The sequence below is a fragment of the Lepidochelys kempii genome, chromosome 4 (assembly GCF_965140285.1).
Source record: "Lepidochelys kempii isolate rLepKem1 chromosome 4, rLepKem1.hap1, whole genome shotgun sequence".
In the NCBI taxonomy this organism is placed as follows: Eukaryota; Metazoa; Chordata; order Testudines; family Cheloniidae; genus Lepidochelys; species Lepidochelys kempii.
The window spans coordinates 52919225-52936857 of NC_136383.1; the positions used below are offsets into that span (position 1 = coordinate 52919225).

Sequence of the window (17633 nt, forward strand, 5' to 3'; positions counted from 1 at the left end):
ACTGTGTAGTAGTAAGACTACCAAAATATAGACATTTTGGTATGGAGAAATCCAAGGAGAGATTTCGGTATGAAACCAGGGGCTTTTGTTTACAACAGTAAAGGCAGTAATCACTTCGCTTTTTCCCTTCAGAAATGTGCAGACTTCCGTAGCTTTCAAAACAGAAGTTTTTGGTGCTCTGCTGGATCACATTTCGGGCACTGTGGTGACCATAATTACTACTCCATTAGAACACTCCCCCACACCCCCGGAATCAGAATCTGACCCATTGACTCTGAATGGACAGGGAATAAACATTTTTTCTAAAGCACAATATAAATAGTTTATCTCAACTGTAATCATTCTAATTGTTTGGGGAGCGCAATTTTACAGAAATTGTGATTTTACTGATCTTGTTCACAAAGTACACTTGTCATTGTGCAATGTATTATAGTCCCTAGAACAGTGGTTCTCAGCTGTGGTCCACCGCTTGTTCAGGGAAAGCCCCTGGCGGGCTGGGCCGGTTTGTTTACCTGCCGCGTCTGCAGGTTTGGCCGATCACGGCTCCCACTGGCCGCTGTTCGCTGCTCCAGGCCAATGAGGGCTGTGGGAAGGACGGCCAGCACATCCCTCGGCCCATGCCGCTTCCTGCAGCCCCCATTGGCCTGAAGCGGTGAACCATGGCCAGTAGGAGCCGCGATCGGCCAAATCTGCGGACACGGCAGGTAAACAAATCAGCCTGGCCCGCCAGGGGCTTTCCCTGAACAAGTGGTGGACCACAGTTGAGAACCACTGTTCTAGGGACTATAATATATTGCACAATGACAAGTATACTTTGTGAACAAGATCAGTAAAATCACAATTTCTGTAAAATTGCGCTCCCCAAACAATTAGAATGATTACAGTTGAGATAAACTATTTATATTGTGCTTTTGAAAAAATGTTTGAGAACCACTGCCCTAGAAGGATAGCTAATAAGCTGTGCAATTTCTCTTCCCTTCTCTTCTCGCCACAAAAAGAGATTGCCCCAGATACTGGACTTAGTTGAAATTAGCCTGGTTCATTTGCTCTATTGACATAGAAATTGGCTTTCAAATACCATATGTCCACTTTCTAACACGTGGCTTAACAGGTTTTGAAGTATGAATGGTAAATTCCTTTAAAATTTCAAGAGATCAAGCAATTTAACTTTCTTGCAGTCCAGGATAATTGTCTTGAGCTCAACCTTCATATGTCAGGCTCAGTGGTGCAAGTAGAAATAATTTCTTGCCGGTATGCTGCACTCATGGGAGGGACACAAATGGGGAGCATGTGACCTCCCCACATGACCCCCCCCCATGCGACTCCTTCCCACACGGCCCCCAGCCCAGGGCCCCCACACTCTCCCCATCCACTCCCCATGATCCACATCCATCCCACGTTACCGGGGGGGCTCAGTCCTCCTCCAGCTGTGCTGGAGACTTCTGCTGTGCAGACCCCAGGCAGGAGGACTCAAGAGACACAGCTGCGTGGAAGGGCTGGGGGCTGGGCTGGGGGCAGTACAGCCGCGCCGAAGTTGCTGCTGGCATGGGGCTGCCCAGCAGCCCCATGTTCTGCTCCTTTCGCAGGGCTCTCCCAGGAACCGCAGTAGCAAAATGAGCAGAATGTGCGGCTCCTCCAGTGGGGCTGTTGTTCCACCCTCTGCCCCAGCCCTGTCCTCCGGCAGGGCTGCTGTACAGACCCCAGGCAGGAGGACTCAGGAGAGCCAGCTGGTGGAGGGCTGGGTCTGGGCTCCTCCTGTGTCTTTCTGGTATGCTGTACCAGCTATAAATATCTTACTGGTACAGAGTACCGTATCAACCTACTTGCACCACTGGTCAGGCTCCTTAACTAAGAGAAGAGTAGCATTTTCTTTTAATCCACATGTGTCTACAAATACATGTACTGCAAACTCATTACAACTTAAGGGATCAACACTGCTTCCATTGAAAATGAGCCTATAGTTTGGAAATGGGACAATGAAAATTTGATGATCCGGTTATTGCATTGTTCTTCCTCCCCTGATGCTTTCTACTGTTTGTCATTCCCATTGTAAAACCTTGTCTTAAACTGGATTGTAAGTTTTTTGGGACTGGCGCATACTGTCTAATGTATGTCTATTGCCTAGTGCAATCAGAAAATGATCTAGATTGGGACTTCTGAGCCTAAGTCTAACAACAATGAAAAACAAAAATACGTATTAAAACACTGTTCTTAATTTCTAATATTTGTGGTTACTGTAAGTTTCTAACTATGTACTTCTCATAATTCAAATGAATTTGTTTTTCATGCAATCACAATATGTCTCAAGAGAATAGTTCCTTGTGTTTATGTACATACTGTGTGTCCTTAGACCAGACTTGGAATTTTAGCATTATCAGTATTAGATCAGTTATTTTAATCTAGATACACTTATTCTCCTAGAAGTAAAAAGAAAAGGAGTACTTGTGGCACCTTAGAGACTAACCAATTTATTTGAGCATGAGCTTTCGTGAGCTACAGCTCACTTCATCAGATGTTTACCGTGGAAACTGCAGCAGACTTTATATACACACAGAAATCATGAAACAATACCTCCTCCCACCCCACTGTCCTGCTGGTAATAGCTTATCTAAAGTGATCAACAGGTGGGCCATTTCCAGCACAAATCCAGGTTTTCTCACCCTCCACCCCCCCACACAAATTCACTCTCCTGCTGGTGCTAGCCCATCCAAAGTGACAACTCTTTACATAATCAAGTCGGGCTATTTCCTGCATAGATCAAGGTTTTCTCACATCCCCCCCACCCCCATACACACACAAACTCACTCTCCTGCTGGTAATAGCTCATCTAAACTGACCATTCTCCAGGTTTAAATCCAAGTTAAACCAGAACATCTGGGGGGGGGGGGGTAGGAAAAAACAAGAGGAAACAGGCTACCTTGCATAATGACTTAGCCACTCCCAGTCTCTATTTAAGCCTAAATTAATAGTATCCAATTTGCAAATGAATTCCAATTCAGCAGTTTCTCGCTGGAGTCTGGATTTGAAGTTTTTTTGTTTTAAGATAGCGACCTTCATGTCTGTGATTGTGTGACCAGAGAGATTGAAGTGTTCTCCGACTGGTTTATGAATGTTATAATTCTTGACATCTGATTTGTGTCCATTTATTCTTTTACGTAGAGACTGTCCAGTTTGACCAATGTACATGGCAGAGGGGCATTGCTGGCACATGATGGCATAGATCACATTGGTGGATGTGCAGGTGAACGAGCCTCTGATAGTGTGGCTGATGTTATTAGGCCCTGTGATGGTGTCCCCTGAATAGATATGTGGGCACAATTGGCAACGGGCTTTGTTGCAAGGATAAGTTCCTGGGTTAGTGGTTCTGTTGTGTGGTATGTGGTTGTTGGTGAGTATTTGCTTCAGGTTGCGGGGCTGTCTGTAGGCAAGGACTGGCCTGTCTCCCAAGACTTGTGAGAGTGTTGGGTCATCCTTTAGGATAGGTTGTAGATCCTTAATAATGCGTTGGAGGGGTTTTAGTTGGGGGCTGAAGGTGACGGCTAGTGGCGTTCTGTTATTTTCTTTGTTAGGCCTGTCCTGTAGTAGGTAACTTCTGGGAACTCTTCTGGCTCTATCAATCTGTTTCTTTACTTCTGCAGGTGGGTATTGTAGTTGTAAGAAAGCTTGACAGAGATCTTGTAGGTGTTTGTCTCTGTCTGAGGGGTTGGAGCAAATGCGGTTGTATCGCAGAGCTTGGCTGTAGACGATGGATCGTGTGGTGTGGTCAGGGTGAAAGCTGGAGGCATGCAGGTAGGAATAGCGGTCAGTAGGTTTACGGTATAGGGTGGTGTTTATGTGGCCATTGTTTATTAGCACTGTAGTGTCCAGGAAGTGGATCTCTTGTGTGGACTGGACCAGGCTGAGGTTGGTGGTGGGATGGAAATTGTTGAAATCATGGTGGAATTCCTCAAGGGCTTCTTTTCCATGGGTCCAGATGATGAAGATGTCATCAATATAGCGCAAGTAGAGTAGGGGCTTTAGGGGACGAGAGCTGAGGAAGCGTTGTTCTAAATCAGCCATAAAAATGTTGGCATACTGTGGGGCCATGCGGGTACCCATAGCAGTGCCGCTGATCTGAAGGTATACATTGTCCCCAAATGTGAAATAGTTATGGGTAAGGACAAAGTCACAAAGTTCAGCCACCAGGTTAGCCGTGACATTATCGGGGATAGTGTTCTTGACGGCTTGTAGTCCATCTTTGTGTGGAATGTTGGTGTAGAGGGCTTCTACATCCATAGTAGCCAGGATGGTGTTATCAGGAAGATCACCGATGGATTGAAGTTTCCTCAGGAAGTCAGTGGTGTCTCGAAGGTAGCTGGGAGTGCTGGTAGCGTAGGGCCTGAGGAGGGAGTCTACATAGCCAGACAATCCTGCTGTCAGGGTGCCAATGCCTGAGATGATGGGGCGCCCAGGATTTCCAGGTTTATGGATCTTGGGTAGTAGATAGAATATCCCAGGTCGGGGTTCCAGGGGTGTGTCTGTGCGGATTTGATCTTGTGCTTTTTCAGGAAGTTTCTTGAGCAAATGCTGTAGTTGCTTTTGGTAACTCTCAGTGGGATCAGAGGGTAATGGCTTGTAGAAACTCGTGTTGGAGAGCTGCCGAGCAGCCTCTTGTTCATATTCCGACCTATTCATGATGACAACAGCACCTCCTTTGTCAGCCTTTTTGATTATGATGTCAGAGTTGTTTCTGAGGCTGTGGATGGCATTGCGTTCCGCATGGCTGAGGTTATGGGGCAAGTGATGCTGCTTTTCCACAATTTCAGCCCGTGCACGTCGGCGGAAGCACTCTATGTAGAAGTCCAGTCTGCTGTTTCGACCTTCAGGAGGAGTCCATCTAGAATCCCTCTTTCTGTAGTGTTGGCAGGGAGACCTCTGTGGATTAGTATGTTGTTCAGAGGTATTTTGGAAATATTCCTTGAGACGGAGACGTCGAAAATAGGATTCTAGGTCACCACAGAACTGTATCATGTTCGTGGGGGTGGAGGGGCAGAAGGAGAGGCCCCGAGATAGAACAGCTGCTTCTGCTGGGCTGAGAGTATAGTTGGATAGGTTAACAATATTGCTAGGTGGGGTGAGGGAACCATTGCTGTGGCCCCTTGTAGCATGTAGTAGTTTAGAAAGTTTAGTGTCTTTTTTCTTTTGTAGAGAAGCAAAGTGTGCGTTGTAAATGGCTTGTCTAGTTTTAGTAAAATCCAGCCACGAGGAAGTTTGTGTGGAAGGTTGGTTCTTTATGAGAGTATCCATTTTTGAGAGCTCATTCTTAATCTTTCCCTGTTTGCTGTAGAGGATCTTGATCAGGTGATTCCGCAGTTTCTTTGAGAGCGTGAGGCACAAGCTGTCAGCATAGTCTGTGTGGTATGTAGATTGTAATGGATTTTTGACCTTCAGTCCTTTTGGTACGATGTCCATCTGTTTGCATTTGGAAAGGAAGATGATGTCTGTCTGTATCTGTACAAGTTTCTTCATGCAGTTGATAGATTTCCACTCCATACGGCTAAATGCAGTGCCTTGCATAATGACAGGTTTCAGAGGAACAGCCGTGTTAGTCTGTATTCGCAAAAAGAAAAGGAGTACTTGTGGCACCTTAGAGACTAACCAATTTATTTGAGCATGAGCTTTCGTGAGCTACAGCTCACTTCATCAGATGTTTACCGTGGAAACTGCAGCAGACTTTATATACACACAGAAATCATGAAACAATACCTCCTCCCACCCCACTGTCCTGCTGGTAATAGCTTATCTAAAGTGATCAACAGGTGGGCCATTTCCAGCACAAATCCAGGTTTTCTCACCCTCCACCCCCCCACACAAATTCACTCTCCTGCTGGTGCTAGCCCATCCAAAGTGACAACTCTTTACATAATCAAGTCGGGCTATTTCCTGCATAGATCAAGGTTTTCTCACATCCCCCCCACCCCCATACACACACAAACTCACTCTCCTGCTGGTAATAGCTCATCTAAACTGACCATTCTCCAGGTTTAAATCCAAGTTAAACCAGAACATCTGGGGGGGGGGGGGTAGGAAAAAACAAGAGGAAACAGGCTACCTTGCATAATGACTTAGCCACTCCCAGTCTCTATTTAAGCCTAAATTAATAGTATCCAATTTGCAAATGAATTCCAATTCAGCAGTTTCTCGCTGGAGTCTGGATTTGAAGTTTTTTTGTTTTAAGATAGCGACCTTCATGTCTGTGATTGTGTGACCAGAGAGATTGAAGTGTTCTCCGACTGGTTTATGAATGTTATAATTCTTGACATCTGATTTGTGTCCATTTATTCTTTTACGTAGAGACTGTCCAGTTTGACCAATGTACATGGCAGAGGGGCATTGCTGGCACATGATGGCATAGATCACATTGGTGGATGTGCAGGTGAACGAGCCTCTGATAGTGTGGCTGATGTTATTAGGCCCTGTGATGGTGTCCCCTGAATAGATATGTGGGCACAATTGGCAACGGGCTTTGTTGCAAGGATAAGTTCCTGGGTTAGTGGTTCTGTTGTGTGGTATGTGGTTGTTGGTGAGTATTTGCTTCAGGTTGCGGGGCTGTCTGTAGGCAAGGACTGGCCTGTCTCCCAAGACTTGTGAGAGTGTTGGGTCATCCTTTAGGATAGGTTGTAGATCCTTAATAATGCGTTGGAGGGGTTTTAGTTGGGGGCCGAAGGTGACGGCTAGTGGCGTTCTGTTATTTTCTTTGTTAGGCCTGTCCTGTAGTAGGTAACTTCTGGGAACTCTTCTGGCTCTATCAATCTGTTTCTTTACTTCTGCAGGTGGGTATTGTAGTTGTAAGAAAGCTTGACAGAGATCTTGTAGGTGTTTGTCTCTGTCTGAGGGGTTGGAGCAAATGCGGTTGTATCGCAGAGCTTGGCTGTAGACGATGGATCGTGTGGTGTGGTCAGGGTGAAAGCTGGAGGCATGCAGGTAGGAATAGCGGTCAGTAGGTTTACGGTATAGGGTGGTGTTTATGTGGCCATTGTTTATTAGCACTGTAGTGTCCAGGAAGTGGATCTCTTGTGTGGACTGGACCAGGCTGAGGTTGGTGGTGGGATGGAAATTGTTGAAATCATGGTGGAATTCCTCAAGGGCTTCTTTTCCATGGGTCCAGATGATGAAGATGTCATCAATATAGCGCAAGTAGAGTAGGGGCTTTAGGGGACGAGAGCTGAGGAAGCGTTGTTCTAAATCAGCCATAAAAATGTTGGCATACTGTGGGGCCATGCGGGTACCCATAGCAGTGCCGCTGATCTGAAGGTATACATTGTCCCCAAATGTGAAAGAGAAGTAGCAGCCATATAAACAATTAGTCAGTAGACTATGAATCAGACATGACCTTAAGGAACATGACACTTGTCATGCCTCAATTATTACAGGGCTTTAATCGCTTGTCTCTGAAACATAATCCACTCTTACTATGTGGACCTAAACGTACAGCCAGTACCCTCTATAAAGCTGATCTTAAAAATAATTGGAGAGGAACAGAAGCCTATCTAACATATGCCTTCTTCTGTCTTGATAACAGATAATCAATACACAGGGAGTAGATTCCCAACTGAGTTAAAGCCACATGCTTTTTGTAAAATTATAACTGTGAAGCCAAACCAAAACAGTAACAAATCAAAGCCAATGAGTTAGATCACGGATCGGCAGCTTGCAGCAGGAGGACTGCATCTACTCTATCAGATCATTTTATTTGGCCTGCTGTTAGGGTCGCCCCTAGAATGTATTTATTTATTTTAAGATTGAGCCAAGGCACTGAGAGAATCAGTCTTTTAGTACAGCTGCTCCTGACTCATACTGCTTGGCTTGGCTGCCTTCCCGTCAACACAGGCTCCAACTCCACCTCATGCCATCCAGGTCCAGTGATTGCCTCCCCACTGGCTGATTGGCTCTCAGCTCCCAAACAATCAGGTTCTGGCCAGGCCCCACCTAGCAGTGTTGTTACAACCTTAAAGCTGCCCATCCATGAGTTAGATTACAATCTCAGTGACGCTGAGGTAATCCAGAGCAACCCTATGGAAGAAAATGGTCTCATGGAGGTCACACACTTCCCTATGGTTGGTGAGAAAGCCAGTGCAAATCAGATCCCATGTTACATCAGTGGTACTTACAAATCCTGAAGAATCTGGTTCGTTAAATCACCATAAGATGTAGCTAACTCTGGCCTGGGGAAATTGCTGCTGAGGCAATGCTTTCAGTGATGACACTTATTATAAAGACAAAGAAGCAGGGCACCACACAGTATAGGAACGGGAAAGACCAATGAGCCTAAGCTGTTCTATCATTTTAACATTCATACATTGCCAGTGTACTGAAGTCACTAGCTCTCAGCTCAGATCGGCAAACAGCACCTACAGCCCATAGTGCCCATAAATCCAGTGGGAGTTATGATCTACTGTGTTTGCTTACAACAAAGTATGCTGTGGTTCTACCTTAGAGCTACAGGGCCAGATGTTGGCCTTTTTGCACTGCTCTGATGCACAAAGCGTTCATAAACCTATCTGCAATAGACATCTGGAGATCCTCCTTGACACGGGTGGGGCTGTTACCAGAAAACATAATGCAGAGCAGCTCGAGCCTGGTTCAGCGCATGTGATGTCGCCATCTAGTGGCTGTCTGCAGAAACCAACAGTAGTACTTTAGTATAGTAGACAAGGCCCTTCTGATTTGATACCAAAATTGCTAGACTGATCCCTGTTGATGACTTTGGAATCTGTATGAGTAAGAGGCAGTAATTTGTTAGCTGTCAAATAAAATCAGTGTAACTCTAACAGATGAATTAAGAAAGTATGTTGGTCTTAAAACTCTACAACAAGCCATTTGACTCTGGGATCACGCAGTCCTGAACAATTCCCCAAGAAATAGACAGTATAGCATTTTTCTCTTATCCAGGATTTAGTCTGTGTGGCCTTGCCATATAATCCCTGTAATGGTACATTCCCCATTTACCAGGGAAGGTTATGCTAATTCTTATGGGAGAATAGAAGGAAACTCTACCTTTCTTGTTTGTCCCCAATGACGTGATCAAAGAAATTCCCCTAGTTTTAATGACCAAGATTTTTTTGTAAAAATTCTTTGCATTCAGAGGACATGTGCTAGTATGTCCCCTAAAATGCCTGGGTAGAATTTTCTATAGAGGTAACTCAATTTACAAAGATAAACATATCATTTGGATTTTAAACAGCTGATATTAAGTCAAAGAGGGTGGAGGGATCCCAGCCAAAGTAGTTTATCTTGAAATGCAGCAGATTAATAAAGAAAGCAACTCTAACAAAGGAGGTCATGCAAGTTTTTATCCTCTTCTTTCCTATCCCTTTCCATTCCTGCCAATGAAGAAACTATCAGTTTAATTACTAACCACTTGATTACATGAAGTAGAATGGCTTCTAAGCTAACTAATAATCTTTACTGATGGCCATGAATTGCCATAAACGAACCATTCATTCAAAATCCATATCCTAGTTTTCAAAAAGGCCTATAAAGTGTTTGCTCAGCGCAGACAACCTGGCATTCTCTTAACTATCGAAAAAACAAAGTTATGGTCCTGAAACCTTCTCTGTTTGTGATGCTACTCAGGCACTGCCAAAGAGCTGATGAAGATTTCTGCTTACTTATAAAATTATAAATTGTTTGCACCTCTTTCTTCAAAGCTCATTACTGAACAACTAGTTCCTTTTTTCAGTTACACACAGTCAGACAGCATGTTGCCACATAATATGAAAAAGATACAGAACCTAGAGTTTACTAGGATATGATCAAGGGCCCATTACAAAACCCGCATTGTCTACTTGTATGTAGAGAACCTAGATCAAAGGACTGGCATTTTGTCTTGACTACCTGTTTCTGCTACTTCTTTTTTCTTTAATATTTGAACAAACAGTTTCCTTTACTTAAATGCTACCTGTGATGTTACTGGTATGTGGAGTACTAATTAGCTTTAGATATGCTTATGCTTTAAATCTTTTCATCTGTTGAGTTAAATCAAACTGGTGCCTATGGAGGCTTTACATGAGTCCTGAGACCGAATTTTGAGTTTTCTCTGGGTATTTATAACACATAAAAGATGTCAATTAGGGTGACCAGATGTCCCATTTTTAAAGGGACAGCCCCGTTTTTTGGGACTTTTTCTTATACAGGAGCCTATTACCCCCCCACCCCCGTCCCGTTTTTTTCACAATTGCCATCTGGTCACCCTAATGTCAATACAGGTACAGAGTAGCATAATGAAGGCCCCGATCCTGCAACAACACTGGCAGGCAGAGCCCTGCATCTGTGTAGAGCCCCATTGACTTCATCTGCACATGCTGTTGCAGGATTGGGGCCTAGGAGAAGTGACAGAAAAGTCTAGTAGAAATATTATTTCAATAAACAATTACAGGATGTCTCATTATAAAGCTCTTCATTTTAAGGAACCACTTGATATATGCCTCTCAACTCCATTCAAATCCATTTCAAGCTCTTTTTAACATTCACTCCATTATAACATGAAAAATATATATGTATCCCAAGTAAAGATGGGTCAAAACTAGAACCTCAGATCTGAAACCCTTCAGAGTCTGAAGGAGAGCATGATTGCATATGAAACAGCTCCTGTGATGGTGGTCCCATGTCAGAACCAAAACCTGAAGGGGCCAATGTTTGGAAGCAGCCAAAAATTCCACAAGATTTTGGCTCAAGATAGTGAAAAATCTCATGGAATCTGGTGATCTCACAAGATTTTTGAGACTGGGCAGAAATCTCATTAGAGCTACTTGCAAGATACTAATGCTGTCTCGTACCTACCCTAACCATAACATGGATCTGTGACTGAACACCATCTCTTTACCTTTTCTCTAGCCCCAATACTAGACTTACAGAAAGGGAATAAGGACTCAAATCATTGCACTGGTGCTTGAACGGCTGACATTTACCTCAGCTACACCATCTTTACTGTTAGAACAGATTTTCTGTAAGACATTGTTTAATTTGTTAAAGGTGCCATATAAATATTTAAATAACACTAATGAGGTAATAAAACTTTCTGCAAACACCTGCAATTTTTACTGCTAACATTTGAATTCACTTTCTTTCTGTTGTAAGGAGAAAGCTTAGATTGGTTACCACATGTGGCTCTGTGACTCTCACTGATGTGTTGGAGCTTTAGAAATGCTTATGTCGATCGGCCCCTTAGTTCAAGGCTCTAGTGATCAAATATATAACTTAGCGCTGACACGTTTGATAATGGACTATCCGATAACCCAAACCTGTTCCATTAAGCATTTTGAGAAGTGTAAAGCAACAGACACAGGAAATAAAACCCAACACTTTGTCTCTTTACTTTCAGGAATTCTCTGGAAAGAAATCTTTTAAACCAAATCTTAAAAAATAAAATAAAATAAAATAAAATAAATTCTTTGGGCTTGATCATGCACAGTGCAGTTACTGAGTGTTGTGCATATAAGTGCACGGTAAAAAATGATTATTGGTACAGGTAGCGCATGGGGAGCCTGATGCAGCATTAGTGAGAAAAGTGCAGTGTGGCTGCCAAGTTGCGCATGACTATTAAAGCGTAGGGGGAGAAGGCCTTGCTAAGTTTCTTATTAGAATGATAAGGATCATGCTTCTACCTACATAGCCCCTCTAAGGGTCTGATCCTACTCTCATTGAAACCAATGGCAAAATTCCCAGTGACTTCAATAGTACCAGATCAACCCCATACAGGCTGATATTATGCACTCATCTGAGTGCTCAAGTCTGTCTTCTCAGACACATCTGTTCTCTACTCACATCTCACCCCATTTGTACCCTGTGCACTTGCAGCTAAAGGGCTTTCAGAGCGGAGACTGTACCGTTCAGCGTGGAGGACTATGGCTAGTACTACCCCTTAATCTTATCTGCCCCCAAGTGCAATCTCCACTCAGACTTGTGCTGGAGTGCAGCAACCTTCTGCACCATGCAACCACTTAACGGCATCTTTTTTTGTAAAATCAAATGCTTTTATACACAGAGGTGCCTCTATTTGAGCCAACTATGGACTGTTTTTGGCTTAGCTCATGCTCCCCAACACTGACCATTTCTTCTAGGAGTGCAGTAAGCGGGAATGTTATCAAATGGATAATTTCATGCACTGGATCTTTCCCTTCAATACCATGTTTATAAGCTGCTGCTGAAGGCTGACATCCTAACTCTGGAGTAACAAATGGAAATACCTATAAAAGGGGTCAGCTTGTATACTAGAGCTCCCAGAACACAATTTACCTTACTGAGGCCACAACAAGGGTTTGTTGGGTTTTTTTTTTTTGATATTGTACTGTAGCAGGACAACTGTTTTGAATTTAAAAGGCCACAAGCCTAAAATGCATTTCAAGTTTTGGGTTCAGTTACTGCAAAACATTTTGTCTGACTGTGGGCCTGATCCTCCACTGCCTTGCACTTTGGGTAGTCATTTACATCTGCACAAAGTGAGGGCATTGTGGCTATGGAACGGTCTCAATCAAAACAGGAACCATTCACACGCACTTTTCAGAGGTATAAATCATCACACAAGGTAAAAAGCAGTGGAGAAGCAGGCACCATGATAGCAACTTTACCACTCGCGCCAGAGTCCACTTTCATTTGTTTTTGTCAGACCCTCTCATTTGCTCCTTCCATTAGGCTTTGGTGCAGCTCAGAGGACTAATAGAACTGTGGCACAGTACATCTAGTCAGGAGTAATTTGGTCAAAGAACTCTGTGATGAGTTACCAAAGAAATTAAACACATTATTTGGGAGGCTTGGGCATGCTCTTTGTATCTGTGTAGTTTTTGACTTTTAAAAGCTATCATTATTATTCCAGTAGGAAAGAGGCATTTTTCTGGTTTGAGAGTGCCTGCAAATCCCATTAAGCGTAACAATTTGAAATGTCAGTTTGGCCCACGTGTTCTGTTTTGTTGTGTTCTATTTTACAAAAGATGTTTTTTTAAAACAAATGAAGAGATGATCTTGCAAACACTACCAGTGCTTCCTACTATGAGAAGTTCCTGTGACTTTAAAGGGACTACTCGCTGTAAAAAAGCATTATGTCCATTTGTTGGATCAGGATTTTGTTCTGTAGGAAAAGGTACTGACTGAAATCCTGACTCCAATGAAGTCAGTGGGAGTTTTGCCATTCAGTGGATCCACAATTTTACCCTTAAACACTGTCTGAAATAATAGGTTGGAGAAGGATGGCTATTAGACAAACTTTATTAACTTGAAACAAACAAAAAGGTAATCTCCCCAAAAGGGAAAAGAAGATAAAAATGTTTTATTTAAAATCATAAAAACGTAATGCTGGAAGGGACCTCAAGAGGTCATCTCATCCATCCCTCCCTTGATGAGGCATGATTAAGTACAACTTAGACTATCCTAAAGAAACAACTGATTTGGAAAAGAGAGTCACATATAATATCTGCAGCAATAAGGATAGCAAAATATATTGCCATAGCTAGCCCACCATAAAAATACAAGAAAACCTAAATATTGATGAAGCTGAGTGGGGTGGCGGGAGGAGGCAATGTGCCATAAATTATAAAGCAATAATATGACATAGGGACAGTACTAATTCCAGGTCCAAAGCTCAAATCAACACCAGCTACCAAAATTTGGGAGACAAAAAGTTGTTCAGCTTCTCATCTCTAGATCCAAAACCACCGCAGTTTTAGATTCCAGATCAGATCCCACAACAGCAGGGGCCTGTTTTCTGGATTCAGTTCAGATTTGGCTCCGGATGACAGAAATCTCATGAAATCATCCAGTCTCAGAAGACTTCAGTTATTTTCGATCAAACTCCTCCAAGGACAATTCACAAGATTTTTGAACCTAAGCCCAAGCCCTAGTTCCATCTGAGATACAAACGTCAAACCACAGCGGAAATGAAATCCAGATTTTGCCTAAATACCACCTCCTCAGACTACTGTTAGCTCTCAAAAACTCCTCTCTTGAAATCTGAAGGGGACATGTTTCACTTTGAAGTCAATGGAACTTAATTATAGTTAAGCATATACTTAAGCTGGACTGAGGCCTTAGAAAGTTCTATGACTAAAAGAGACAAGCAGAATAGCCCGATGCCAAATCAAGGACCCATAAGAGGTATGCTGCAAAACAGTGGCAATTCTCAATTGCACCCTTTGATGGCATTAAGCTTGAGGCAAGCACATAGCACGGGAAGCAGTTTTTAGCTAGAGCTACTAAATGAATTTTTTTTCATGAAGGTAAAAACCTGTTTTTTAAATCTGGAAAAGCTCTTTTCTTTTCATGATGGCTTAATTCCTCCTTTATACTCTCCTCCTGTTCCCAAAATAGGATAAAGAAGCAGCGATGTCACTGTCAGCAGAAATTATAATGGCTTTTAGACAAGCCTCATCTAGTGAAAGACCATTATATTTTCATTAACCGAAATACCTTGGCCAAATTCATCCCTGATTTAACTTCACTAGCTTCAGGAGAATTACACCAGCGACCAACATGACCCATTCTCTTCTTTTCTTCATTTGAGAAAACAACATAGGATCTCTCCACATATCAATTTGCTAGTGTGTCTTGAATAGCTGAATTTCTGCAGGACAGGACAAGAAGGTAGACACAAACAATACTTAATAGTAATGCTTGTTTCTGGATCTTGGTTTTATTAACATCTCTGCTTCATTTAACACAGTGAAATACATTTTTATTGTGGAGCATAGAAAGGTAGGCCCAAAATTCCCATGACTATTGAAAGGAGTGGTAGGCCTTGAGCCTCACTAAAAACACAAATCACTGCTTCAAGAGTTCAATAGATGCCCTACTCCTACACCTGAAACTATGGAGTGTAGTAAGGTGCTGTGGTTAGTTAGTGCACTAGCCTATTACCTCTAAAGCTCAAGGTTCAAATCCTGTTTCTATCACAAGTGAAAAATTGTTTTATAGTCAGAGCCTAAACCCTAAAGACTCTCCTTACAAAATCTCTGCCTAAAACAGCACAATTAGATTCTGATAAAAAAAGGACTGGATTAGCATGGACAGTGAAGATCAGTATTGAAATACATCCAATAAACTATGCAGCTAAAATACATAGCTCTTCCTTTGCTGTCTCTGTACCAATTTTTTTTCTTTCTTTCTCACCATCTCATAAAAACACACAATATCCATATCTTCCCAATAAAGTGATTAAACTAAACATATCAGGGTACAGGGTGTCAAAATAAATGAGCCATTTCCAGCAGCCTACTATCTACTTCTAATCTTCAACTTCACCTAATAATATATAGTAAAATTCTATCCAGGGCATGGTACTTCACAGAGAAAAAAAAGTCTAATGCTAGATATGGATTGCATTCCAAAAACTAGACTAATCCTACATCTGTGCAAAATATTCAAAATAAGCGTAGACTTGTACTTCAGTGATACAATAGCCAGTCTAATCTAATAGATCAATCCTTGGTTAATAAAATTGCAAGTCTACTCCTAGACAAGGAATAAAATTCAGTGTAATCCTGGACTCTTTACTTTAGTGAGAAAATAGCTAGTGTAAACCCAGATCTATGATTCAGATAACCATTTGATCCTAAACCTACACTTCAATAGAACAAGCAGTTAACTCCTCGGCCTATGCCCTTGTATCATAAAATAGTTTAACCTTAGGCTTTGTGTGATGGAAAAATATGGTGAAAAAAAGGCACCTAGCACTATAAGATCTACAAGAGAAAACCCCTACAGAATAAAATAACTTCTGCCTACTCACCATCCTCTGTGCTAGCCAGGATTACCACTTTGGTGCTAGGAAATTTAGCACCGATTTGCCCACCCATCGGCATGCTCAGCGTGACATTGAAGGTCTCATCTTCCTCATACAAGGAATCATCAATAATGATGATGCGACAGGTTTTCTCTCTCTCATACTTATCAAAGTGGATGATGCTGGTGTGATCTTCAGGACGGGAGATGTAGTCAGAATAGGATAACACAGTGGAGGGATTTGTGCCTGTGGCAGAGCCTACATGGGGGAAGATGAAAGAGGGAAGAGAGAGAGAGAAAATGAATGAAAGGGAATCAGAATCTTGAGGAAAAACCATTCCTTCTGCGCTGAAACACAACAAAAAATGGTTTAAATGTATTTTATGCTGGTACTGAAGTATAAATATGTTAAAAGTAATTACTTAAACACAGGTAAAAATGTGTTGAGTTCTCACAATTAACTGCATAAAGTGTTAATATATTTCATGACTGGAATAATATGCATGGAATAATGGGTAGACACTTGCATTTTTACTCCTATGTGTGTGTTATCACAAGAGTAAAAAAAAAAACTTTTGCTTCTTGAAGTTACTTTTTTTAAGCTATTAAAACACATTTGACACAACAGTGAATGAATGAGTTCCCTTTGAAAAGTAATTTTAAGTCGCAGCATTGCTTTTTAAACTAACATTTATGGGTCAGATCCTGCAGACGTTATTCAAGCACGACTCTGACTTCAATGGACTTGCTCAAGTATAGATTAAGGGAGATTTTGGCCTATAACATATTTAATATTACTTCTGATCTCTGATGTACAGGATACGCAAATACTAGGATGTCAAGAGTGTGTATGCAAAAATTAATATACTGTAATGAAATAAATCAACTATTTCTTTTTGTCCGGGCAGAAAAAGACCATTTCATTTTATCATCAAGTTGAGAAATCACATAGGTGCTCTGCCTGCAAATGGTGCCTGGATTGGACCTCCACACTGTTGAAAGTTGATGATCAGTAGACAAATCTACATCTAGACAAATCTACATCAATCCTTTTGCTCATTAGAACTGCTACATTTTTATTATGAACAAATCCTTTAAGGGCCGATCTTGTATTGCACACCCAGAACGCTCACTGAAGTTTAAGATCATGATCTCAGTCAAACAAACGGTAGGAATTCAGACTCAACTTCCAACTCGCTGTAATTTACTAGGACATAAAAATCACTCTGGCTGACTTAAATATATTTACTTAATCTAAACACTGTGAGCCAAAATTTAAGACTTAGATGCCTGAAGTGAGACAACTAAATCTGTATTAAACACCTTAAATTTGCATTCCTGGCTGATTCTCCAGAGGGTTGAACAAACTCTCATCTTGCAGTGACACCATGGTCCCCAATGTGCAGAACGTGGTCTTTCATGTGTCAGACAGGTACATGTAAGTGAGACTTTCAGGGATAGGAATGCATTAGGATAAAAATAGAAGTGAAGTGGAGGCTGCCACGTTTAGGGCTTTGGATAAAATCCTGTTTTACTTGCAACCAGTTTGCTGGCCAAATAGAACAACATAGAATTAGGGTAATTGATTGCCTATTTGGGTAAAATGGCCAGTATTGCTAAGGCCAGATAGGTTGATAATCCACAGGGATGTAAAGTCCTAAATCACTCAGTGAGATTTTCTGTGCTCCAGCATACCACAAAAGAGTGTGTTGGGGGGGCGGTGCAAGGGGAAATGCTAGTAAACCCTTGCAAATCTCTCGTAAAGGAACAAATGACTTTTGAGTCCTTGACTTTTCTAAAGATTCATGCCAGTCACTGAGGCTTTCTGACTATGACAGCCAAGGTAAGGAGCAAAATGGAAAGAGAAGACTTTAAACAGACTT

The 17633-nt window shown here is 42.1% G+C and overlaps 1 protein-coding gene across 1 annotated transcript in view; it reads right to left on the minus strand.

Annotated features, from left to right (window-relative positions):
• Positions 1–17633, minus strand: part of FREM3 (FRAS1 related extracellular matrix 3) — a 122306-nt gene that overhangs the window by 44579 nt on the left and 60094 nt on the right. The window contains exon 6 of the mRNA XM_073341227.2: positions 15758–16009. Coding sequence (XP_073197328.2) covers positions 15758–16009 — 252 coding nt within the window. The remainder of the gene's footprint in view (positions 1–15757; positions 16010–17633) is intronic.